The following is a 27,363-nucleotide window of genomic DNA, read 5'->3' as shown; positions in this document are numbered from 1 at the left end:
AAGCACAGTATGATTTAATCTGATTTTATTGTCTTGTTAATCTTATCTGGACAAACGATTTATTCCAAACATTCAACACAAAGTAACAGCAGCAGAGAAATATGCCGTTAATCTGAATTCAGTCTCCAGAAGAAGCTGCTCAGTCTTTCTGAAATGTTTCAGCTCAACAGTAAAAACATCAAAATCTCCTAAATCGTTTAAATTTAAAATGTTATTTTTATTTCTCTGCATCTAAAATCAAACAGACGTCATGAATCAAACAGCTGAAGGAATAAAACACATAACAAACCTCATCGTCGCACCCAGAAGCTTCAACACCAGAATTAATGCTTTAAATACAGAAACTCAACATCAAGTACCTTTGATTAGATTCAACTTTTCACTCTCTTTCCTTTTGAGCCTCAGGAAAACTCCGACGCTCCGGTTTCTGGATGTCTGGGCGTTTCATGGGAACCAGACGGGACAAAACTCCGAGCGGCCAGCAGAGGATATTAATCACATTTTATTAGCAATAATTGGAAATAATATTTAAGCCCTCTAGATTAAGATGTGAAATTGTAAATCACTTATTAGACAAATTTGATTAACAGACATGAAAAAAGACAAAAGGTCATGAAACTTAGAAAAAATGAGAATGGGACAAAAGTCCCTGAATATGAGCGTAGCATGCTAACGTTGTTGACTGCAACATTGCAATAGCAATGTTAGCATAAGCTACATTGCAGTAGCTCATGCTAACATTGAAGTAGCTCATGCTAACGTTCCAGGTGGCGCTCTGACTCTAAATTCACCCTGACTGAGGGAGTTGAAGCGTCGACTCAAAGCTGAAATGTTTGTATTGCGTCCAACAGTGCTAGCCAAAATGTTCTTGATGCTAAAATAAAGCGCCGACTAGCTACCAGTGGTGGGCACCACCAACTGCTACGCTAGCTGCACTAAGCCTGAAATGCTAATAATAATCATCAGTTCTGCTGAATCGTTTCACCAACACAGTACTTAGAAGAAGCTAATGCGCTGTGCTAACATGTTGTTTAGCATGAGATAATACCAAAGTGCTAATTTCAATTCAAATATCTTCCCTTGAAAGGCTACAAACACCAACATTATAATTTACACACATATTCTAAAACACCCTTAAAGTTGCTTTTATATCCATGTTTCATTTTGTTCCTGTATGTTTCTTGTCTTAAACGATTTTAGGGAGAACTTTAGGAGAGGAAATAGAGCTGCTGTGTAAACAGACTTCAAAATAAAAGCATGAACTCCTTCACCTAACTGCTGAAGAATTTGATAACCAAAACTTCCACACAGATGTTGAAATTATTCAACTGAATGTTTCTAAATCGAAGATTTAGCTCTTTAGAATTTATCTGGAAAATGTGATTGAGGGGAAGCTAAATGTGTCAAAACTAGCAAAAGTGCCAAAAAATGAAATTAGCTCCACTATTAGCACATTAGCGGAAATGTGCCCACTACTGCTTGTTGACTGCATTGCACGTTTTTTCATTAACATTTCACTAAAAGGAATTTTGGTGACTATGTTTGTGTATTGGGGTCAGAGGTCAGAGGTCAGGGGTCGGAACTACAGGCGATAAAATTGATTAAAAAAAAAATCTACGCAATAGTTTCAAAAACGACGGATTACTGCGACCAGGCAAAAAAAAAAACACTAATTATGAGGATAAAGCCTAAGATTATTAAAGTTGTAATAATCTGAAGAAACTTTATTTTCGTAACTAAATGTTTTTTTTTTAGTCTGGCGCTAAAACTGCGTCACTTCCTGTTTGAATCGAACCGGGATCCAGAGGTCCGACCGGATCACGAAGTTCTGGTGATTTTATCTGACTGGTCCGGCACCGGGTTCTCCAACACTGACCCGATTCGCACTTTCAGTTTTTATCTTTATAAATCCTGAATCCGCCCGTCCGAATCCCAGATTCCAGGTTCTGAGTCCATCTGAGCCGGACCTGGGATCTGGGTCAGAACCTCAGAGGCTTTGGGAAACAAAACGTCCGTTTCAGTCAGAACCAGAACAGGTCCCACAGAGATCCGTTCTCCTGGTTCTGGTTCCAGATAAAGTGCTTCTTTTTCAGAGGTTCTGCTGGACGACCAGCAGGTCCAACTGGTCCTGCTGGCACTGATTCTGGTTTCCAGCTCCAACCGGCCTCTGGTTCTCATCTTTAACCGGGTCGGGTTAGTTCTGATCCTGAAGGAAGTCCGATCTGGTCCGGTCTGGGTCAGAACCTCAGAGGCTTTGTGAAACAAAACGTCCGGTTCAGTCAGAACCAGAACAGGACCAGGGTCCAGAAGCAGCATCAACTCCAGCTCCGGTTCCGACCATCTGGACCAGCAGATCGGAGTTGATAATAAAAGTGAGAGTTCTGCTGGTTCTGCTGGTTCTGGGCCCGGTTACAGAGCGTCGTCCGGGTTCTCCTGCGTGGCGGTTCTGGTTTTGCGGCGGCGCGGTCTGAGCGCGCTGACGCAGGACGAGGCGGTCAGGGCGATCCGGCTCAGGCCCACGTTCAGGCAGTGGACCTCGGAGGTGACCGGAACCTCGGCGAACAGGGCCCGGTCCCGGGACAGCGGGCCCGGTCCGCCGTCGCTCTCGATGTCTTTGACGATGTTCAGGATCTCCTGGCGCTCCGCCTGCCGGGTCATCCCGCGGATGTTCAAGATGGCCGACACGTGCTTCTTCCTGGAGGCGGAGCGAAGAGAGGAGGAGAATCAAACAGCAGAAAATTCTTCTGACACCAGAACCGCCGACGCGTCCTGGTAAAAACCCAAACAGAGACAACCAGCACCTCCACTGTCTCACATCTGGGATGTTTTGCGACCAAAATCACAGATTTTTGGCTCAACTTTGGAAATATTTGCAAACGAAATTGTGATAATTTTTTTCTGATTAGAAAAAAAATCACTTTTTAACTTTCATAAAGAAAATGTTTTATACGTATTTCTGGACATGAGACAGATAATCTGTGAAACATCAAACTCCTGCTACCGCCGTCAACGAAATGCACCAAAACAACCAATCAGAGCCCGGAGGAGGGGCTTAGCGCTGTTAATCATCCTCATGTACTTAAATGTGCAAATGATGGAGAAACAATTCACCATTCCAGAGAAACCATTTATCCACCATCATGCTAACTAGCTAAGCGTAGCAGAGAGAAAGAGAGAAATACGCAGGGGGATGAGCAACACCACACACAGGGTGATTGGCAGCGCTAAAGCCTGCCTGGTTGTTTCTAGTTAGCACTGGGAGAAGACAGAGGAGATCAGTCTCAAATTACAAATGATCTGTCTCATAACAAACCAACATGCTAACAGCTTGAACAGATGTGTAGAAAATATTTTTTAGAAAAGTTGCTGCAGCTTTAAAACCCTGGAAACACAGAAATCCTCCTGACCACCAGGAAAAGAAAATATCGTCCAATCACCATTTTTTTCAGTCCCACGGTCTTTGTAAAGTAATAAAAGGTTTTATGCTCTTACTTTGTCTCTTCCCAAAAAATGTGTTATTACTGATAAATGCCATTTTTATGAATTAGGAAAAGGACAAAAGTCCTGAATGTCTCCAGATACCAAAAGGAATGAATTCAGTAGAATGCGGGGTGTGGGAGATATTCAAGTTTAGAAATGTCCTCTACAGAGGACAGAAATGAACTGCTGGTAGTCAGGAGGTTTAAAAAAGAGCTAATTAATTGGTAATCAAATATCTCAGGGGTTTGATGTTGATCTGGGTCTATCGGTGCCTCATCAAAGTTTGGAAATCAGGGAACATTTCTCAGGAGTTTGAACAGCTGGAGGAACTGAGTGATTCGGTTTGTCAGTTAGCTTCTCTTCAGCTGCTAAGAACAGATTTGAATGGAAATCAGAATTATTTTTATATGATGCCAACAAATGAAAACACGAAAACCTTCTGACTGTTCAGAGGCAACTGAGCCAGAAAATCCTGACAGGAAGATTCGTTGGATCGAAACCAAAGATCTGCAGAACCTTTTCACATCATATTATTTCACATCAGCAGATTTAAGTTCAAAATAAATCAGTTTGGAAGCAGAAGGGATGCAACAGGCTGATCATTTTTCATGTTGCTTCTGTGTTCATAATTGTTGCCGTAGTGAAAAACTGCATGTCACATGATGCTTCGCTGCTTTGTTTTGTCTACAACAGTAAAATAACTGGCAGCTCGTCTCGTCTTGCTGGAGGAACGGTTCATGTACCTGACGTCTGGAAACTCCCTGACCAGGACTCCCATCTCCATCTGGATGGACGGGACGTCCTCCAGCTGGATGAGCTCTGAGACGTGGGACAGCGCGCCGTCCAACCAGCTGGACGGAGACTCCTGCGACACACACACACACACACCGCACTCATCTGGACACTTCCTGTTCAGGTTCTTTTGAGTGAGACGTGAGTGGAAAGAAGCTGCACAGTCCTCACTGTTTTCATCCACTAGAGGGCGCCACCGTTCGGGGAGGCGGCTAGTTTCTTTCAGCGTTGCCAGATTGGGTTGCTTTTTGTGGAATATTTAAATGTGAGCTGCTTTTCACAACATTTGTTGGGTTTTTAGAAAAGTGAGGAAAATTCTTTAAAATCTTGGTTATGTGGCAGAAAAGCACAAAATGTTTAATAAAATGCTGCATTGCTGCACTTACTTAGTTTATTTTGAAATCTCTAGAACCTGTAAGATGTGACATCATCAGTGATTTGTCAGTGTCACTATGTGGTAATAATGTAAAACAGAAATCCAACATCATGATTTGAAAGGTAACATCAATGTTATCTGGTTCTGGTCAGAATATAATAAACCAAAAATGTGAATTATCACAAGTCTGAGTGCAGTGGACGACGTCAGGTTTTAAACGTGCCGTATTTAAATGACTTTTTCTGGAGCTATCCTGAATGTTGAGGTTTGGCTTTAGGAGTTTTTTTATGTTGTTGAGCTGGAAACGGTCAGATCTGGCAACCCTGGTCTCTTTATTGGGTATACTCAGATCTTCCTTCAGGACTCACCAGGTCTTTGAAGAGCGCTTTGATCTGCCTCCCTTCGTCTCGGAGCCGGCCGGCCATCCTCTTCCTCATCTTCATGGAGGTGCAGATGATCCGGCCCCTCATGACGGAGCGGAGGTACTCCATCACCACCCGCCGGTGGACTTCAGCCACCAGCAGCTGAGGGACAGACAGCGTAGATGAATCCAGCAGCTCCAGCCTGCGGGGGGCGCTGCAGCAGCTCCTCTCATACCGAGGTCATTACAGTTAAATAAAACAAACGAAGCAGCAAAAACTGAAATTAAGAAAGCAACTGAAATGAATAAAAACGATAATTAATGGCAGAAAACCATAACTGGTGAAGCTGATGATGATATCTGGGCACAGAATAAACTAGAAGTTAGTTTATAAAAGTGACAAACTTTTAATAAATGCTGTGTTTATAGAAACTAAAACACATTGTAATTATAGATATAATACTCATAGTTTTTGTGTTTGTGAATCTATTCTTCAGTCTTTTGAATTGATGTGAAATAGATGTTTTTCCCGACACAGGCGGTTTATGTCAGCTGTCTGTAAATTACGGAGCTCGGTTCTCCTCCTAGCGGCTACGCTACGCTACGCTATGCTATGCTACGCTATGCTATGCTACGCTATGCTATGCTACGCTAGCACACAAAATTGCGACAGTAAAAACTCCACAGTCAGCTGGATAAATACTTTGAAAATGGTTTTTCAGTTAATTACCCAAATTACCTTTTTGAATCCTGCACCTAAAAAATAACCAAAGAAAAACTATGAAAAAACTAAAACTACATTCTAAACAAAAAAACTAAACAATATTTAACTAATAACAACTGATAAAACTAGCAAATACACTCTAAAAACTAATTAAAACTAACTGGATTAGACAAACAAAAAGTCCATCCATCCATCTTATCCGGGGTCGGGTCGCGGGGTCTGCAGCCTCAGGAGGCCCAGACTTCCCTCCCCAGCCTCTTCTTCCAGCTCCTCCAGGAATCCCAAGGCGTTCCCAGGCCATAGAGAGACATCGTCCCTCCAGGTGTCCTGGGTCTCCCCTCCTCCCGGTGGGACCTGAACTCCTCACCAGGGAGGCGTCCAGGAGGCATCCTGACCAGATGCCCGAGCCTCAACTGGCTCCTCTGGACGTGGAGGAGCAGCGGCTCTACTCTGAGTCCCTCCCGGATGACCGAGCTTCTCTCTCTAAGGGAGAGCCCAGCCACCCTGCGGAGGAAACCCATTTCGGCCGCTTGTTTCCGTGATCTCGTTCTTTCTGTCATGGCCCAAAGCTCATGACCATAGATGAGGGTGGGAACGTAGATCGACCGGTAAATCGAGAGCTTCGCTTTTTGGCTCAGCTCTCTCTTCACCATGACGGACCGGTACAGCGCCCGCTTCACGGCAGACGCTGCCCCAATCCGCCTGTCGATCTCCCTTCTTCCCTCATTCGTGAACAAGATCCCCAGATACTTAAACTCCTCCACTTGAGGCTGGACGACCCCCCTGACCCGGAGAAGGCACTCTACCCTTTTCCAGCTCAAGACCATGGCCTCGGATTTGGAGGCACTGAGCCTCATCCCGGCAGCTTCACACTCGGCTGCGAACCGCTCCAGTGAGAGCTGCAGATCACGTTCCGATGAAGCCAACAGGACCACATCATCCGCAAAAATCCGGGCGGATCTCATCCACCCCCGGGGCCCTGCCACCGAGGAGCTTTTTGACTACCTCAGCGACCTCGTCCCCAGAGATTGGAGAGCCCAACCCAGAGTCCCCAGGCTCAGCTTCCTCAACAGAAGGCATGTTGGTGGGATTGAGGAGGTCTTCAAAGTATTCCGCCCACCGGACCACAACGTCCCGAGTTCAGGTCAGCAGCGCACCATCCCCACTATAAACAGTGTTGGTGCTGCACTGCTTCCCCCTCCTAAGATGCCGGATGGTGGACCAGAATTCCCTCGAAGCCGTACGGAAGTCTGTCTCCATAGCCTCTCCAAACTCCTCCCACGCCCGAGTTTTTGCCTCAGCGACAACCCGAGCCACATGCCGCTTTGCCCGCCGGTACCCATCAGCTGCTTCTGGAGTCCCATAGGCCAAAAAGGCCCGGTAGGACTCCTTCTTCAGCTTGACAGCATCTCTCACCGAAGGTGTCCACCAACGGGTTCGAGGGTTGCCGCCGCGACAGGCACCAACAACCTTGCGGCCGCAGCTCCGATAGGCCGCCTCGGCAATGGAGGTACGGAACATGGTCCACTCAGGCTCAATGTCACCCACCTCCCCCGGAACGTGTTCGAAGTTCTGCCGGAGATGAGAGTTGAAGCTCCGTCTCACAGGGGACTCCGCCAAACGTTCCCAGCAGACCCTCACTATACGTTTGGGCCTGCCAGGTCTGACCGGCTTCCTCCCCCACCACCGGAGCCAACTCACCACCAGGTAGTGGTCAGTGGGCAGCTCCGCACCTCTCTTCACCCGAGTGTCCAAGACATACGGCCGCAGATCCGATGAAACGATGACAAAGTCGATCAACGAACTGCGGCCTAGGGCGTCCTGGTGCCAAGTGCACATATGGACACCGTTATGGCTGAACATGGTGTTCGTGATGGACAATCCGTGACGAGCACAGAAGTCCAACAACAGAATACCACTCGGGTTCAGATCGGGGGGCCGTTCCTCCCAACCACGCCTCTTTGTGCTAAAAGTCATCACTGAAGCTGTGTCCTTTCATTTATTTGTACACACGTGTGTAAGTATCATCCAACATGTCTGTCTTCTTTCTGCCGGTGTAGAGTGCAGACTTTTCTGTGCTTTTTTTTTTAACAGTATTTTGTTCACTGTCACTGTCGCTCACTGCCATTGCCCACGTGAGCGTTGAAGTCCTCCAGTAGAACAAGGGAGTCCCCAGGAGGGGCACTCTCCAGTACCCCCTCTAAGGACTCCAAAAAGGGTGGGTAATCTGAACTGCTGTTTGTCCCGAAAGCACAGACAACAGTCAGAACCCGTCCCCCCACCCGTAGGCGGAGGGAGGCTGCCCTCTCGTTCACCGGGGTGAACCCCAACGTACAGGCGCAGAGATGGGGGGCAACAAGTATGCCCACTCCAGCCCGGCGCCTCTCACCGTGGGCAACTCCAGAGTGGAAGTACGTCCAGCCCCTCTTAAGGAGACTGGTTCCAGAACCAGAGCCATGTGTCGAGGTGAGGCCGACTATTTCTAGCCGGAACCTCTCAGCCTCGCACACTAGCTCCGGCTCCTTCCCCACCAGAGAGGTGACGTTCCACGTCCCAAGAGCCAGCTTCTGCAGCCGAGGATCAGACCGCCAGGGTCCCCTCCCTCGGCTGCCGCCGGTAACACAACGCACCCGACCCCTTTGGCCCCTCCGACAGGTGGTGAGCCCATTGGAAGGGGGACCCACGTCTCCTCTTCGGGCTGAGCCCGGCCGGGCTCCGTGGGTAAAAGCCCGGCCACCAGGCGCTCGCCATTGTGCCCCATCTCCAGGCCTGGCTCCAGAGTGGGGCCCCGGTGACCCGCGTCCGGGCGAGGGAACGCCAAATACAAAGTTTGTGTCCATCATAAGGGGTCTTCAGGCTGCGCTTTGTCTGGTTCCTCACCTAGGACCTGTCTGCCTTGGGTGACCATACCAGGGGCATAAAGCCCCAGACAGCATAGCTCCTAGGATCATTGGGACACTCAAACCCCTCCACCACGATAAGGTGGCAGCCCAAGGAGGAGCTGCCACCTTATCTGCCAAACAAAAAGTCACAACAAAATAAAACTAAACTACAATGAAAAACCCGTAACCAAGCAACCGTGTTACCTGATAGGGAGGATTGTCCATCCTGCGATATTTCTTAAAATCCTCCTTGATGGCGGCTTCAATCTGATCGTACGGCTCCGCGTTGGTCAGCCACTTCCTCTTCACCAGGCGCTCAAAGAACAGCTGCAAAAATATAGCCGTCATCATCATCATCATCATCATCATCACTTCAGATATTTAGCCGCTGAGAGGATCGGCTCTGGATGACACTCCAGTGAAAAAAACACAAACTAACAAGTTTGTTTCAATAAGTCTAATCATAAAAAGCACTATGCTAACATAGCTACCAGAAGCTAAAGCACTAATTTCAGCCATGTTATAACATTTCTCCTTCAACATAGCCACATTGAACCTTTACTCTTCTTCCTGTCTGCTTTGTGTTTCAGGAAGTGACCTTTCACCCATGGTTTCAGTTTTACAGTTAATGAGTTTTGCTAACTGTTGCTAATTTAGCCTAATTTACCAGAAATCTGCAAATTTTAAACCACTTGCTGTTGAACTGCAGCGATGCATTCTGGGTACAGAATAAGCATCATTACGGGTTGAGAACATGAGGAGTCTCAACATAAAGGCTCTCAAAATAATTCATTTAAATACATTTGGATTTTTCCATGTATTTGTTTAGTGAACTCCCCTGTTTGTTTTTCATGTAAGAGTTGTATTTTTCTATGAACCTCATTTGCTCGTTTGTTGCATTCTTGCCATGTGCTTAAAGTTTAATAAAATCAGAACGTGAGGAGAGGAAATGGAACTGCTGCGTTAACAGACTTCATAATAAAAGCATGAATGTAAACTACTTGAAGAACTCTTAACAATTGATAACCAAAATTTCAACGCAGATGTTGAACTTTATGCATATGTTTTATAATTTCTATGGAAAAAGTAATTTAGAAGCTAACTGTGCTAGATGGTTTAAATGCTAAAGCACTAAGCAACAGAATCAGCTCTTCTATTATTGGAATGATAAACGAGAAGCTGGAAGGGTGGAGGTTCTGAAGGTGGACGAGTTTCATTCCCAACAGAACAGGCAGAAAGTCAGAGACATAAAATAAACTGAAATAAATAAGAGAAATAAAACATCAGTTCTAAACAGAGCAGTGATTTCTGAGTTTCTCTGTCAATATTAATACCAGATATTAATACATTTAATGCATCTGAGATGTAGTCTCTTAGACTCTGTGTGTGTGTGTGTGTGTGTGTGTGTGTGTGTGTGTGTGTGTGTGTGTGTGTGTGTGTGTGTGTGTGTGTGTGTGTGTGTGTGCGTGTGTGTGTGTGTGTGTGTGGTACCCTGATGTGCAGGTAGAGTCGCTCAGACAGAACCCTGACGCCCTGCTGGACGATGTGGTCCAGAGACTTGTTGGCTCGCCGCAGGGAGTCCTCACTGACTGACGGGTCACACTGTGCACAGCGCTGCACAAAGCCTCTGCACACACACACACACACACGCACACACACACACACCCCCACACACACACACACGTTACATCTTTCTATCATCACAAGGAGTTTACATCGACTTCCATTATTTTCTATAGCCTGACCCCATCCATCCATCCATCCATCCATCCATCCATCCATCCATCCATCCATCCATCCATCCATCCATCCATCCATCCATCCATCTTCTTGCACCCTTGTCCCTTAGTGGGTCGGGAGGTGCTGCTGCATCTCCAGCTAGCGTACTGGGCGAGAGGCGGGGTCACCTGGACAGGTCGCCAGTCTCTCGCAGGGCAACACAGAGACACACAGGACAAACAACCACACACACACCTAGGGACAATTTGGAGAGGCCAATTAACCTGACAGTCATGTTTTTGGACTGTGGGGAGGAAACCAGAGTACCCGGAGAAAACCCACCAGGCTCAGGGAGAACATGGAGACTCCATGCAGAAAGACTGGGGCTGGGAATCGAACCCAGAACCTTCTTGCTGCAAGGCAACAGCTCTACCAACTGCGCCCCATTAACCCAAATCTAACCTAAACTCTATTGACTCCTTAGACCTAAATCTGACCCTTGACCCAAAAACAGCGTTTCCCCTTGTGGGGCCCAGGCTTCGGACCCCACAGCGTAGTATGTGTCAGGAAAATGATCCCCACAAAGTATTACAAACAAACAAACACACACACACAGCAGTGCAGTGTGTGTGTGTACACACACGCACGTACATGCAAACACTCATACAGGTATTCATGGTTTATGACACCACTGTGATTTTTGGGGTATTTATAGGGACTCACTTTTGTGGTGAACACAGAAATTATGTCAAAAATCTTTATTTATCCCAAAATACAAATTTCACTTAAAAATACAAATAGACTTTCAGAATAAAGAGACATTGTGGAGTCACATTCAGTTTTCTGTTTCCTGCCAGTTTATGGTTTCAGGGGACATTTATGCAGAATTAAACAATCTGAACTTATTAATCCCAGTAGTTCTCATAACTGGAATAAAGCAAACAATGAGATATATTACAGTAATAAACGATGCTGGTGGCCAGGGAGCATATACAGCATAACACTGGAGAAAATTTAAGTTGAATCATTTCAACACCAAACTGAGGCCTCTGGGCCCCATTAACTCCTAATTTATGTCCCTAACTCAGTATTTCCAAAACATGCCTAATATTGCTGAACAATGCCATTTCATAATTCATTCATAATATTACCAAATATTTTCCAAACATAAACATAGCACAGAAACAGAAAACATTAGCATAACGTTCTTAAAAGAAAGATGGAAAAATAAACGATCCTGGTAATAAAAATATGTAGCAATCAGACATACAGTTTAAATATCTCCTCATTTAAACTGGGCTTGTATGGGAAGCCCACTTTAAATGTGGAGATATTTAAACTGTATGCCCCAAAAGTAGGATTGCTACGCACCGGAAAGGAGGGCAGCAGTTGACCATGGCGATGGTTTTGGACACGTATCCATCATCGTTGTCTCCAAACATGCCACTCTGCATCCCTTCATGGAACATCTCCACTTTACGCTGGAAGCTGAGGGAACAGAGCAACATTTTCACCCTGCCGCTCCACATCTTTAGGAATGAACTCTACAACATCCAGAGTAGCAAAAATGGAGCACCACAAATTCACTGGCTTCCAGAACTTTCATTGTTATTTAGAACTTTAAATGGTTTAAAGAAGATGGTATTCAGCCAACATGCACACAGAGCAGTGAGAAAAGTATTCACCCTCCTACAGATTTCTTCTGCTTTTTTCATCTTACTTAAATGTTTCAGATCAAACAAAGTTTTAAATATGATGAAATTAGCCTCAAGAAATACAAACATTTGTTTTTAAATTATAATTTCACATTTCAAAGGAACAAATATCCAAACCAAGCTGAAATTATGTGAAACACTAATCACAGCTCCTTGTTAAACCAGGAAGAACGACCGTCATTAAGATACATTTAAAAAAATCTCTGAGCAGAACCGGTCCTCAAATCCAGTCACATTTTGGTTCTGCAGCAGGAAGAGGATCCAATGCTCTGCAGCAAGTCGGCGTACCTGTACAGGAAGTCTGCCAGTCCGTTCAGGCTGCACTGAGCCACCCGGGAGCCCAGACTCCTGTTGATGGACGCTGACCGCTCCAGATCTACCTGCAGCCTCTGAGATGACAGCAGCAGATGGTTACCATGGTGAGGACTTTATTTATATGGAGCTGGAGCAGTAAAATGAGGCTTTCATGGTGTTTAATTGTGCTGAATTTTCTGATGTGCAGATGAAAACTGGTTTGGGTTGCAGTTATTTGCTTTGCCCACTAGAGAGCAGCAGAGAGTTGACCAGATGCGTGTCAGTGTGTGTAGGTGTGTGTGTGAAATCAGGAATTGCTTAATGTTGACTTTGGCTGCAGCTGAAGGACGGATCCAGAAAACAAAAGGAACTTCTTCATAATCAACTCATAATTAGTTCTGATTTGTTCACTTGGTCAGACAGGAAGCCCTATCCCATGTGCTGTAACCGTGGAAACGCTCTACCTGGATGACGGTTTTAGCCAGCGTGATGTGGTACTCTTCGACGTGCAGCGTCTCCATCCACCGTTTCTCCTCGTCCTCCAGAACCTGACTCAGCTCAGTGGTCACCTTCGCCTGCACAGGGAGGAGCCGGCCATCAAATCAAACACAACTCAGATCATCTGCCTTTGATGAGTGGGAATGTCGCCCCCCGCTGGTTTATTTGAGCGTCTCACCCGGACAGAGTTGAGGCAGTCCAGCTCCAGTCGGTCCACCGTCTCTGCAGGCAGCAGAGGACTCAGCTGGGAGCGGTTAAACGGACTGGTGATGCACACCGTCCCCAGAACATCTCTGGAAAACATCCAGCACACACACACACACACACAGAGAGACACACAGGGGTTCAGACTCAAGCTCAAAGCCCGATCCACTCGAGTTCAGTAAAACCCAGAAGATCAAACCACCTTCCTGGTCATGAACAGGATTAACAGTTTGAGTTCAGATTTTTATCGTCTCAGGACACTTTAGTAAAAGTGTATTCTAATATACAGAAATATGTTTATGTCAGTCATTCTCCAGGCCCTTGTTTCACATTGCACAATAGTTCAAATAATTCTGGATTTAGTTGGATGCAGCAGGACACACGCCTCCAAATTGCACCCAGGCTTGACTGTGCTGGTTGCTATGAGACCAAAGAAAGTAACGGCTTATTTTGGCCAAAAGGCAACGCAGCCAGGTTTGTGTTCAGCTACTTTTCTTCATGTTTTAGATGAAGTGAACTCTGGTTCAGATTGAATGCCCATGTGAACACCAAGCGGACCGGAGACCGCTCCAAAACAGGAAGTGAACTATAGCGCAGGATCTTCTCTACAAATGGTTGATTCAGCTGATCAGCTTCGGCCCAACAGTTCAGGTGACCCGGTCATGTGATCGGGTGACCCGTCATGTGATCAGGTGACCCGGTCATGTGATCAGGTGACCCGGTCATGTGATCAGGTGACTTGGTCATGTGATCAGGTGACCCGGTCTAGTTTGAAGGTTTCGGGTCTCCAGAACCAGCCAGTCCCTACCTGCTGTAGATGTTGTACAGCCAGTCCAGCAGAGAGTAGATGTCTGTGATCTCCAGCTGGTTGTCGGTGATGACCTTCAGGCGCCTGGCGACCGCCTGGTGGTAGCTCTCCACATACACCTGGTAGGGGTCAAAGGTCAGGGTGATGAGTGAGGGCCTGGAGGTGGACAGGTCCAGTTCGGTGTCCAGTCTCACCTGGAAGGCCTGGAAGTCTTCGGGGTAGATGGAGACGACGTTCCTCTTGGCCGCCCCCAGGTCCTCCACCGCCCTGGTGCGGAGCCGGTCCAGGTACTTGTCCAGCTCTCCGGCTGTGAACTCTGCCCTCTGGGGCAGCGAGGAGTCGGCCGCCTCCTCCACCGCCTCCCTCCACCTCTGCTTGAGGCGGCGAGGCCTTGGGCCCCCGGGGGCCGCCGCCTCACTGAGGGCCCAGGCTTTATCTGCTTCCTCTTCCTGCTGTAGCACCTGGGGACAGGAAGTTCTTCCTCTCTTAGGCCTGAAATTTCACAGGAATGTTCTCCCCGTCCACCTTGTCGGACCTCACCTGCACCACCAGCCCCAGGTTGGGCCCCGCCGTCGGGGCCCGGAGCGACTCCCTGACCACGGCCCACAGCTCCTTCTGCAGCTCCTCGTACAGCAGCTCCACGTCTTTCGCCTTCCTGCGGCCGCCATCTTTGACGGCGGGGCCGGCGGCGTCCTCGGGCTCGGCGGCGTTGCACTCCTGCTCCAGCTCCAGGATGTGGGCGTCGGCCAGGAAGAGGTCGCGCTTCTTCACCAGCTGCAGGATCTCCAGGACTGGAGGAGAAATGTTCCATTTCAAAAACAAACCGAGTCCAGAAGAAAACAGACAAAAACACTCCCCACCATGTTGGATTCCAAGATGGCCGCCAGATCTTACTGCAGCTGCTAAAATCTTACTGAGGGTGTTTAAACCTTGTAACCTGTGGAACTGGGTATGAACATAATGAATCGAACATTATGACAAATGGCAGCCATCTTGGATTTAAAGATGGCTGCCATTTAATCTTTTAATTGCTTTTGCTGAAACAAAGTGTAATTTAATTTCTTCTGCATGTTTTTATAAAACATCTTGGAAAACCAACAACAGAAAAACTTTAAACGGCTTTAAAGTTTGTAACTTTTATTGACATTTTTTTAAAAAACATATTTGTTCAAATTGTCTCCATGTTTAATATGAAACAGAATCTGTGAAAAGATCGATCTCATCTCCCAGCTGCAATTATCCTCTGAAAAATGCAGAGCTGCTCCAAGGTGACTCTTTCACAATAAAAGCCTGGAGGGTGTGCTGGAGGAAGCGGAGCTGTCAGATGTCGTCCTGGTTGGAGGAAGAGGTTCACGCAGAGGAAGAGCATCTTTCCAGGCAGAACAATGCCAGCGGATCCGCTCAGCTTCCAGCAGACTCAGTCTCAGAACCAGACTGATGCGTTCAGGGGCTTTCCGACGTTCCACATATCTGCATGTAGGCTGGGGTATGAGGCGGGGGGTGGAGGGTATGAGGCGGAAAACTGACTGATGCAGCATTAATTCCCCCAAATGTTGAATAAAGTGGGAAACAGGAGACGGTCAGCCTGAATGTCCTCACTTTGTCCCAACATGCCTGATGCCGAACCGGCCCGGTCCCTACAGGCTCTCTCTCACACACACACACACACACACACACACACACACACACACACACACACACACACACACACACACACACACACACACACACACACACACACACAGGGTGGGACTCTGGATGAGGGATACACACCCTCACATGGAACACACACTCCTTACGTTACAGTGTGTTAAAGCTCTTATTGTTCAGTTTGGGCCTGCAGAGGAAATCTGTTCCAGCTGGCAGCATTTAGCCCCGCCCACCTCCACCCTCTACCTCACCACCACCATCATCATCACCATCATCATCATCGCCATGGTGAAGTCAGAAATTCACTGACTTCATGTCAGAGTAACAACGTCATGTCTGGACCAATCAGAGCTGCCGCTTGTCTCGTCTCTACGCTCCCATTGGTCGGTTCTGTCCAGAACTAGGATCCTTTTCTACGGCGGTTCTGTCCCCTAAGGAACCGGGCCAGACCAAGACCAGCTGAGACCAGAACATCTGCTGGGTGAACAGAACCGGACCGACCCGACTCGGAGCGGGTCAGGAGCAGTCGTTTCAACTGACGTCAAAAAATCCAGAAAATCTTTAATTTTTACCAAGAAATGAGAATAAAGACATTTAGTCGCTTTTCATTTTCATTCAGTTTAAACTTCATGAAGCCGAACGGAGAATCCACATCATCACACATCTAGACGATAAACACACTCCAAGGCGCTAGCAGCAACATTCAGCTGAATGTTCAAACAGAGCATGTGGTTTATGACTAATATGTTATTTACAAACTAAATATTTAGCTCTAAGAACAAAGCAAACATCTCGTTTGTAAACTTATTTGTTTTGTAAGCTTGACAAACAGAAACATTAGCTCCAAGCTAATAATTTAGCTTGCTGAGTAAATATGTGGTTAGCTAACTAAAAGCTATTTTCAGCTTTGCAGCATCACGTTGCTGGAAGCTGCAGGTAAGCCGAATGTGGGTTCAAGGTCAGATTCCCCAGCGGGACGGAGCGGCCCGTCGTCACGGCGACGCTGCAGCAGGAGACAAACGGCGCTCTGTCTCTGGACCGGCTCTGACCTCGCTCACATGCTAGCAGGGCATTCTGCAGGCTGGTAACATGCTTGTGTCTCCAGGTGTCTCCACATGACCCCGGGTTGTTTTCTGCTGCAATCAAATGAATCTGAGGGATTTTCACAATAAGAGCGCATCATGGATCATGTGATCCTCCAGCAGAAAAGGTTTAGTTTGATTTCATGCAGGTTTGTGTTTTTCTGTCATGGAAAAGAGGATTAAAAATCAAAGTCGTATAATCACCACGTTCTACATTCATCAATTCAAACTAAACGTAGTTTGAGGCCAAATATGTAGTTCAGCTACTAAATATTTACAGCTAAAGATCTGACAGGTGGTGGAGACAACATGGCGTCTCTTTGGGCTGACAGATAAAACATGGCGTCTCTTTGGGCTAACAGATAAAACATGGCGTCTCTTTGGGCTGACAGATAAAACATGGCGTCTCTTTGGGCTGAAAGATAAAACATGGCGTCTCTTTGGGCTGACAGATAAAACATGGCGTCTCTTTGGGCTGACAGATAAAACATGGCGTCTCTTTGGGCTAACAGATAAAACATGGCGTCTCTTTGGGCTGACAGATAAAACATGGCGTCTCTTTGGGGTAAAAGATAAAACATGGCGTCTCTTTGGGGTAAAAGATAAAACATGGCGTCTCTTTGGGCTGACAGATAAAACATGGCGTCTCTTTGGGCTGACAGATAAAACATGGCGTCTCTTTGGGGTAAAAGATAAAACATGGCGTCTCTTTGGGGTAAAAGATAAAACATGGCGTCTCTTTGGGCTGACAGATAAAACATGGCGTCTCTTTGGGGTAAAAGATAAAACATGGCGTCTCTTTGGGGTAAAAGATAAAACATGGCGTCTCTTTGGGCTGACAGATAAAACATGGCGTCTCTTTGGGGTAAAAGATAAAACATGGCGTCTCTTTGGGCTGACAGATAAAACATGGCGTCTCTTTGGGCTGACAGATAAAACATGGCGTCTCTTTGGGCTGACAGATAAAACATGGCGTCTCTTTGGGCTGACAGATAAAACATGGCGTCTCTTTGGGGTAAAAGATAAAACATGGCGTCTCTTTGGGCTGACAGATAAAACATGGCGTCTCTTTGGGCTGACAGATAAAACATGGCGTCTCTTTGGGGTAAAAGATAAAACATGGCGTCTCTTTGGGCTGACAGATAAAACATGGCGTCTCTTTGGGGTAAAAGATAAAACATGGCGTCTCTTTGGGCTGACAGATAAAACATGGCGTCTCTTTGGGCTGACAGAAAAAACATGGCGTCTCTTTGGGTTGACAGATAAAACATGGCGTCTCTTTGGGTTGACAGATAAAACATGGCGTCTCTTTGGGCTGACAGATAAAACATGGCGTCTCTTTGGGCTGACAGATAAAACATGGCGTCTCTTTGGGCTGACAGATAAAACATGGCGTCTCTTTGGGCTGACAGATAAAACATGGCGTCTCTTTGGGCTGACAGATAAAACATGGCGTCTCTTTGGGCTGACAGATAAAACATGGCGTCTCTTTGGGCTGACAGATAAAACATGGCGTCTCTTTGGGCTGACAGATAAAACATGGCGTCTCTTTGGGCTGACAGATAAAACATGGCGTCTCTTTGGGCTGACAGATAAAACATGGCGTCTCTTTGGGCTGACAGATAAAACATGGCGTCTCTTTGGGCTAACAGATAAAACATGGCGTCTCTTTGGGCTAACAGATAAAACATGGCGTCTCTTTGGGCTAAAAGATAAAACATGGCGTCTCTTTGGGCTGACAGATAAAACATGGCGTCTCTTTGGGCTGACAGATAAAACATGGCGTCTCTTTGGGCTGACAGATAAAACATGGCGTCTCTTTGGGCTAACAGATAAAACATGGCGTCTCTTTGGGCTCACAAATAACACAGAGCGTCTCTTTGGGCTAACAGATAAAACATGGCGTCTCTTTGGGCTGACAGATAAAACATGGCGTCTCCTTGGGCTAACAAATAAAACATGGCGTCTCTTTGGGCTAACAGATAAAACATGGCGTCTCTTTGGGCTGACAGATAAAACATGGCGTCTCTTTGGGCTGACAGATAAAACATGGCGTCTCTTTGGGCTAACAGATAAAACATGGCGTCTCTTTGGGCTAACAGATAAAACATGGCGTCTCTTTGGGCTGACAGATAAAACATGGCGTCTCTTTGGGCTGACAGATAAAACATGGCGTCTCTTTGGGCTGACAGATAAAACATGGCGTCTCTTTGGGCTGACAGATAAAACATGGCGTCTCTTTGGGGTAAAAGATAAAACATGGCGTCTCTTTGGGCTGACAGATAAAACATGGCGTCTCTTTGGGCTGACAGATAAAACATGGCGTCTCTTTGGGCTGACAGATAAAACATGGCGTCTCTTTGGGCTGACAGATAAAACATGGCGTCTCTTTGGGCTGACAGATAAAACATGGCGTCTCTTTGGGCTGACAGATAAAACATGGCGTCTCTTTGGGCTGACAGATAAAACATGGCGTCTCTTTGGGCTGACAGATAAAACATGGCGTCTCTTTGGGCTGACAGATAAAACATGGCGTCTCTTTGGGCTGACAGATAAAACATGGCGTCTCTTTGGGCTGACAGATAAAACATGGCGTCTCTTTGGGCTGACAGATAAAACATGGCGTCTCTTTGGGCTAACAGATAAAACATGGCGTCTCTTTGGGCTAACAGATAAAACATGGCGTCTCTTTGGGCTAAAAGATAAAACATGGCGTCTCTTTGGGCTGACAGATAAAACATGGCGTCTCTTTGGGCTGACAGATAAAACATGGCGTCTCTTTGGGCTGACAGATAAAACATGGCGTCTCTTTGGGCTAACAGATAAAACATGGCGTCTCTTTGGGCTAACAGATAAAACATGGCGTCTCTTTGGGCTAACAGATAAAACATGGCGTCTCTTTGGGCTGACAGATAAAACATGGCGTCTCCTTGGGCTAACAAATAAAACATGGCGTCTCTTTGGGCTAACAGATAAAACATGGCGTCTCTTTGGGCTGACAGATAAAACATGGCGTCTCTTTGGGCTGACAGATAAAACATGGCGTCTCTTTGGGCTAACAGATAAAACATGGCGTCTCTTTGGGCTAACAGATAAAACATGGCGTCTCTTTGGGCTGAAAGATAAAACATGGCGTCTCTTTGGGCTGACAGATAAAACATGGCGTCTCTTTGGGCTGACAGATAAAACATGGCGTCTCTTTGGGCTGACAGATAAAACATGGCGTCTCTTTGGGGTAAAAGATAAAACATGGCGTCTCTTTGGGCTGACAGATAAAACATGGCGTCTCTTTGGGGTAAAAGATAAAACATGGCGCCTCTTAGGGGTAAAAGATAAAACATGGCGTATCTTTGGGCTGACAGATAAAACATGGCGTCTCTTTGGGTTGACAGATAAAACATGGCGTCTCTTTGGGGTAAAAGATAAAACATGGCGTCTCTTTGGGTTGAAAGATAAAACATGGCGTCTCTTTGGGCTGAGAGATAAAACATGGCGTCTCTTTGGGCTGACAGATAAAACATGGCGTCTCTTTGGGCTGACAGATAAAACATGGCGTCTCTTTGGGCTGACAGATAAAACATGGCGTCTCTTTGGGGTAAAAGATAAAACATGGCGTCTTTTTGGGCTGACAGATAAAACATGGCGTCTCTTTGGGGTAAAAGATAAAACATGGCGTCTCTTTGGGTTGACAGATAAAACATGGCGTATCTTTGGGCTGACAGATAAAACATGGCGTCTCTTTGGGTTGACAGATAAAACATGGCGTCTCTTTGGGTTGACAGATAAAACATGGCGTCTCTTTGGGCTGACAGATAAAACATGGCGTCTCTTTGGGCTGACAGATAAAACATGGCGTCTCTTTGGGCTGACAGATAAAACATGGCGTCTCTTTGGGCTGACAGATAAAACATGGCGTCTCTTTGGGCTGACAGATAAAACATGGCGTCTCTTTGGGCTGACAGATAAAACATGGCGTCTCTTTGGGCTGAAAGATAAAACATGGCGTCTCTTTGGGCTGACAGATAAAACATGGCGTCTCTTTGGGCTGAAAGATAAAACATGGCGTCTCTTTGGGCTGACAGATAAAACATGGCGTCTCTTTGGGCTGACAGATAAAACATGGCGTCTCTTTGGGCTGACAGATAAAACATGGCGTCTCTTTGGGCTGACAGATAAAACATGGCGTCTCTTTGGGCTGACAGATAAAACATGGCGTCTCTTTGGGCTGACAGATAAAACATGGCGTCTCTTTGGGGTAAAAGATAAAACATGGCGTCTCTTTGGGCTGACAGATAAAACATGGCGTCTCTTTGGGGTAAAAGATAAAACATGGCGTCTCTTTGGGCTGACAGATAAAACATGGCGTATCTTTGGGCTGACAGATAAACCATGGCGTCTCTTTGGGCTGACAGATAAAACATGGCGTCTCTTTGGGCTGACAGATAAAACATGGCGTCTCTTTGGGCTGACAGATAAAACATGGCGTCTCTTTGGGCTAACAGATAAAAAATGGCGTCTCTTTGGGCTGAAAGATAAAACATGGCGTCTCTTTGGGCTAAAAGATAAAACATGGCGTCTCTTTGGGCTGACAGATAAAACATGGCGTCTCTTTGGGCTGACAGATAAAACATGGCGTCTTTGTGGGGTAACAGATAAAACATGGCGTCTCTTTGTGCTAACAGATAAAACATGGCGTCTCCTTGGGCTTACAAATAAAACATGGCGTCTCTTTGGGCTAACAGATAAAACATGGCGTCTCTTTGGGCTAACAGATAAAACATGGCGTCTCTTTGGGCTGACAGATAAAACATGGCGTCTCTTTGGGCTGACAGATAAAACATGGCGTCTCTTTGGGCTGACAGATAAAACATGGCGTCTCTTTGGGCTGACAGATAAAACATGGCGTCTCTTTGGGCTGACAGATAAAACATGGCGTCTCTTTGGGGTAAAAGATAAAACATGGCGTCTCTTTGGGCTGACAGATAAAACATGGCGTCTCTTTGGGGTTAAAAGATAAAACATGGCGTCTCTTTGGGTTGACAGATAAAACATGGCGTCTCTTTGGGCTGACAGATAAAACATGGCGTCTCTTTGGGTTGACAGATAAAACATGGCGTCTCTTTGGGGTAAAAGATAAAACATGGCGTCTCTTTGGGTTGAAAGATAAAACATGGCGTCTCTTTGGGCTGAGAGATAAAACATGGCGTCTCTTTGGGCTGACAGATAAAACATGGCGTCTCTTTGGGCTGACAGATAAAACATGGCGTCTCTTTGGGCTGACAGATAAAACATGGCGTCTCTTTGGGTAAGATAAAACATGGCGTCTCTTTGGGTAAAGATAAAACATGGCGTCTCTTTGGGTGACAGATAAAACATGGCGTCTCTTTGGGTGAAGATAAAACATGGCGTTCTTTGGGTTGACAGATAAAACATGGCGTCTCTTTGGGGACAAGATAAAACATGGCGTCTCTTTGGGTTGAAGATAAAACATGGCGTCTCTTTGGGCTGAAGATAAAACATGGCGTCTCTTTGGGCTGACAGATAAAACATGGCGTCTCTTTGGGCTGACAGATAAAACATGGCGTCTCTTTGGGCTGACAGATAAAACATGGCGTCTCTTTGGGTAAAGATAAAACATGGCGTCTCTTTGGGCTGACAGATAAAACATGGCGTCTCTTTGGGGTAAAAGATAAAACATGGCGTCTCTTTGGGTTGACAGATAAAACATGGCGTATCTTTGGGCTGACAGATAAAACATGGCGTCTCTTTGGGTGACAGATAAAACATGGCGTCTCTTTGGGTTGGCAGAAAAAACATGGCGTCTCTTTGGGCTGACAGATAAAACATGGCGTCTCTTTGGGCTGACAGATAAAACATGGCGTCTCTTTGGGCTGACAGATAAAACATGGCGTCTCTTTGGGCTGACAGATAAAACATGGCGTCTCTTTGGGCTGAAAGATAAAACATGGCGTCTCTTTGGGCTGACAGATAAAACATGGCGTCTCTTTGGGCTGACAGATAAAACATGGCGTCTCTTTGGGCTGACAGATAAAACATGGCGTCTCTTTGGGCTGACAGATAAAACATGGCGTCTCTTTGGGCTGACAGATAAAACATGGCGTCTCTTTGGGCTGACAGATAAAACATGGCGTCTCTTTGGGGTAAAAGATAAAACATGGCGTCTCTTTGGGCTGACAGATAAAACATGGCGTCTCTTTGGGGTAAAAGATAAAACATGGCGTCTCTTTGGGTGACAGATAAAACATGGCGTCTCTTTGGGCTGACAGATAAAACATGGCGTCTCTTTGGGCTGACAGATAAAACATGGCGTCTCTTTGGGCTGACAGATAAAACATGGCGTCTCTTTGGGCTGACAGATAAAACATGGCGTCTCTTTGGGCTAACAGATAAAACATGGCGTCTCTTTGGGCTAACAGATAAAACATGGCGTCTCTTTGGGCTAAAAGATAAAACATGGCGTCTCTTTGGGCTGACAGATAAAACATGGCGTCTCTTTGGGCTGACAGATAAAACATGGCGTCTCTTTGGGCTGAAAGATAAAACATGGCGTCTCTTTGGGCTAACAGATAAAACATGGCGTCTCTTGGGCTAACAATAAAACATGGCGTCTCTTTGGGCTAACAGATAAAACATGGCGTCTCCTTGGGCTACAGATAAAACATGGCGTCTCTTTGGGGTAAAAGATAAAACATGGCGTCTCTTTGGGTGACAGATAAAACATGGCGTTCTTTGGGCTGACAGATAAAACATGGCGTCTCTTTGGGCTGACAGATAAAACATGGCGTCTCTTTGGGCTGACAGATAAAACATGGCGTCTCTTTGGGCTGACAGATAAAACATGGCGTCTCTTTGGGCTGACAGATAAAACATGGCGTCTCTTTGGGGTAAAAGATAAAACATGGCGTCTCTTTGGGCTGACAGATAAAACATGGTGTCTCTTTGGGGTAAAAGATAAAACATGGCGTCTCTTTGGGTGACAGATAAAACATGGCGTCTCTTTGGGCTGACAGATAAAACATGGCGTCTCTTTGGGTTGACAGATAAAACATGGCGTCTCTTTGGGGTAAAGATAAAACATGGCGTCTCTTTGGGTTGAAAGATAAAACATGGCGTCTCTTTGGGCTGAAGATAAAACATGGCGTCTCTTTGGGCTGACAGATAAAACATGGCGTCTCTTTGGGCTGACAGATAAAACATGGCGTCTCTTTGGGCTGACAGATAAAACATGGCGTCTCTTTGGGGTAAAGATAAAACATGGCGTCTCTTTGGGCTGACAGATAAAACATGGCGTCTCTTTGGGTAAAGATAAAACATGGCGTCTCTTTGGGTTGACAGATAAAACATGGCGTTCTTTGGGCTGACAGATAAAACATGGCGTCTCTTTGGGTGACAGATAAAACATGGCGTCTCTTTGGGTCTCTTTGGCTGACAGATAAAACATGGCGTCTCTTTGGGCTGGCAGAAAAAACATGGCGTCTCTTTGGGCTGACAGATAAAACATGGCGTCTCTTTGGGCTGACAGATAAAACATCGCGTCACTCTCGGCTGACAGATAAAACATGGCGTCTCTTTGGGTGACAGATAAAACATGGCGTCTCTTTGGGCTGACAGATAAAACATGGCGTCTCATTGGGCTGACAGATAAAACATGGCGTCTCTTTGGGCTGACAGATAAAACATGGCGTCTCTTTGGGTTGACAGATAAAACATGGCGTCTCTTTGGGCTGACAGATAAAACATGGCGTCTCTTTGGGCTGACAGATAAAACATGGCGTCTCTTTGGGCTGACAGATAAAACATGGCGTCTCTTTGGGCTGACAGATAAAACATGGCGTCTCTTTGGGCTGACAGATGAAACATGGCGTCTCTTTGGGTAAAGATAAAACATGGCGTCTCTTTGGGCTGACAGATAAAACATGGCGTCTCTTTGGGGTAAAGATAAAACATGGCGTCTCTTTGGGTGACAGATAAAACATGGCGTTCTTTGGGCTGACAGATAAAACATGGCGTCTCTTTGGGCTGACAGATAAAACATGGCGTCTCTTTGGGCTGACAGATAAAACATGGCGTCTCTTTGGGGTAAAAGATAAAACATGGCGTCTCTTTGGGTTGACAGATAAAACATGGCGTCTCTTTGGGCTGACAGATAAAACATGGCGTCTCTTTGGGCTGACAGATAAAACATGGCGTCTCTTTGGGTAAAGATAAAACATGGCGTCTCTTTGGGCTGACAGATGAAACATGGCGTCTCTTTGGGCTGACAGATAAAACATGGCGTCGCGTTGGGCTGACAGATAAACATGGCGTCTCTTTGGCTAACAGATAAAACATGGCGTCTCTTGGGCTAACAGATAAAACATGGCGTCTCTTTGGGCTGACAGATAAAACATGGCGTCTCTTTGGGCTGACAGATAAAACATGGCGTCTCTTTGGGCTACAGATAAACTGGGTCTCTTGGTAACAGATAAAACATGGCGTCTCCTTGGGCTAACAGATAAAACATGGCGTCTCTTTGGGCTGACAGATAAAACATGGCGTCTCTTTGGGCTGACAGATAAAACATGGCGTCTCTTTGGGCTGACAGATAAAACATGGCGTCTCTTTGGGCTGACAGATAAAACATGGCGTCTCTTTGGGCTGACAGATAAAACATGGCGTCTCTTTGGGCTGACAGATAAAACATGGCGTCTCTTTGGGCTGACAGATAAAACATGGCGTCTCTTTGGGCTAACAGATAAAACATGGCGTCTCTTTGGGCTAACAGATAAAACATGGCGTCTCTTTGGGCTGACAGATAAAACATGGCGTCTCTTTGGGCTGACAGATAAAACATGGCGTCTCTTTGGGCTGACAGATAAAACATGGCGTCTCTTTGGGCTAACAGATAAAACATGGCGTCTCTTTGGGCTGACAGATAAAACATGGCGTCTCTTTGGGCTGACAGATAAAACATGGCGTCTTTTGAAAGATAAAACATGGCGTCTCTTTGGGCTGACAGATGAAACATGGCGTCTCTTTGGGCTAACAGATAAAACATGGCGTCTCTTTGGGCTGACAGATAAAACATGGCGTCTCTTTGGGCTGACAGATAAAACATGGCGTCTCTTTGGGCTGACAGATAAAACATGGCGTCTCTTTGGGCTAACAGATAAAACATGGCGTCTCTTTGGGCTAACAGATAAAACATGGCGTCTCTTTGGGCTAACAGATAAAACATGGCGTCTCTTTGGGCTGACAGATAAAACATGGCGTCTCTTTGGGCTAACAGATAAAACATGGCGTCTCTTTGGGCTAACAGATAAAACATGGCGTCTCTTTGGGCTGACAGATAAAACATGGCGTCTCTTTGGGCTAACAGATAAAACATGGCGTCTCTTTGGGCTGACAGATAAAACATGGCGTCTCTTTGGGCTTTCATTGCAGCTCTGTGAAATATGAGGAAAATAAAAATGACTTTTTATCGGAAAGTTTTCTCTAAATAATCGTTTTTCTGTAAAGTGAATTTATTTTATCTGGCCAATGAAAACGCAGCTGCTGTCCGCCTGACTGCATTCTGATCGGGACGCTTCATCGGTCCAGTTCCTTTAGGATGAGAACCGCTCCGGTTCCAGGAATCATCCCGGTCCGGATCCACGCCTGGTTCCTGGAACCGGACCAGGAGGTGAAATTCTTCTCAGTAAAACGTCGCGGCACAACGGCGGAGCCTGACGTGTGATGAGTTTAAACAGGAGTAAAGGCTGTTTGGACCTGCATGGCGCGTATACACACACACACACACACACACACACACACACACACACACACCGTCAGCAGCAACCTGATCTGCTGAATCACTGCTTTTCGCGTCACCTGAACAAAAACCTGCTGATCTTCATCAACCTTCCCTCAAACGGAGATTTCATAAACATCCAGGCTGGAAATTCACTGGCGCTGTAGTTGGTGCTGTAGTTGGTGCTGTAGTTGGTGCTGTAGTTGGTGCTGTAGTTGGTGCTGTAGTTGGTGCTTTGTTGGTGCTGTAGTTGGTGCTGTAGTTTGTGCTGTAGTTGGTGTTGTAGTTGGTGCTGTAGTTGGTGCTGTAGTTGGTGCTTTGTTGGTGCTGTAGTTGGTGCTGTAGTTTGTGCTTTGTTGGTGCTGTAGTTGGTGCTTTGTTGGTGCTGTAGTTGGTGCTTTGTTGGTGCTGTAGTTTGTGCTGTAGTTGGTGCTGTAGTTTGTGCTGTAGTTGGTGTTGTAGTTTGTGCTGTAGTTTGTGCTGTAGTTTGTGCTGTAGTTGGTGCTTCGTTGGTGCTGTAGTTGGTGCTTTGTTGGTGCTGTAGTTGGTGCTTCGTTGGTGCTGTAGTTGGTGCTTTGTTGGTGCTGTAGTTGGTGCTTCGTTGGTGCTGTAGTTGGTGCTTTGTTGGTGCTGTAGTTGGTGCTTCGTTGGTGCTGTAGTTGGTGCTTCGTTGGTGCTGTAGTTGGTGCTGTAGTTGGTGCTGTAGTTGGTGCTTCGTTGGTGCTTCGTTGGTGCTGTAGTTGGTGCTGTAGTTGGTGCTGTAGTTGGTGCTTCGTTGGTGCTGTAGTTGGTGCTGTAGTTGGTGCTTCGTTGGTGCTGTAGTTGGTGCTGTAGTTGGTGCTGTAGTTGGTGCTTCGTTGGTGCTGTAGTTGGTGCTGTAGTTGGTGCTTCGTTGGTGCTGTAGTTGGTGCTGTAGTTGGTGCTGTAGTTGGTGCTGTAGTTGGTGCTGTAGTTGGTGCTGTAGTTGGTGCTTCGTTGGTGCTGTAGT

General features: G+C 46.2%; 1 protein-coding gene across 2 annotated transcripts in view; it reads right to left on the bottom strand.

The window, feature by feature from the left end:
* Nucleotides 1–8: 8 nt before the first annotated feature.
* The window catches only part of exoc3l2b (exocyst complex component 3-like 2b), a 48,964-nt gene continuing 21,609 nt past the window's right edge, over nt 9–27,363 (bottom strand). For both annotated transcript variants that reach the window (XM_008426821.3, XM_008426820.3), the window contains exons 4-15: nt 14,394–14,644; nt 14,048–14,314; nt 13,854–13,972; nt 13,020–13,134; nt 12,808–12,918; nt 12,338–12,438; nt 11,706–11,822; nt 10,107–10,242; nt 8,820–8,942; nt 5,017–5,172; nt 4,224–4,345; nt 9–2,695 (exon numbers count right to left, since the gene is read on the bottom strand). In XM_008426821.3, the coding sequence (XP_008425043.2) occupies nt 2,410–2,695; nt 4,224–4,345; nt 5,017–5,172; nt 8,820–8,942; nt 10,107–10,242; nt 11,706–11,822; nt 12,338–12,438; nt 12,808–12,918; nt 13,020–13,134; nt 13,854–13,972; nt 14,048–14,314; nt 14,394–14,644 (1,904 nt within the window). In that variant the 3' untranslated portion in view covers nt 9–2,409. The remainder of the gene's footprint in view (nt 2,696–4,223; nt 4,346–5,016; nt 5,173–8,819; nt 8,943–10,106; nt 10,243–11,705; nt 11,823–12,337; nt 12,439–12,807; nt 12,919–13,019; nt 13,135–13,853; nt 13,973–14,047; nt 14,315–14,393; nt 14,645–27,363) is intronic.

This window comes from Poecilia reticulata, chromosome 13 (genome assembly GCF_904066995.2).
Source record: "Poecilia reticulata chromosome 13, P_reticulata-male-v2, whole genome shotgun sequence".
Lineage (NCBI taxonomy): Eukaryota > Metazoa > Chordata > Actinopteri > Cyprinodontiformes > Poeciliidae > Poecilia > Poecilia reticulata.
Note: the sequence above shows the minus strand (reverse complement) of the source record. Positions and strands in the feature narration are given on the sequence as shown.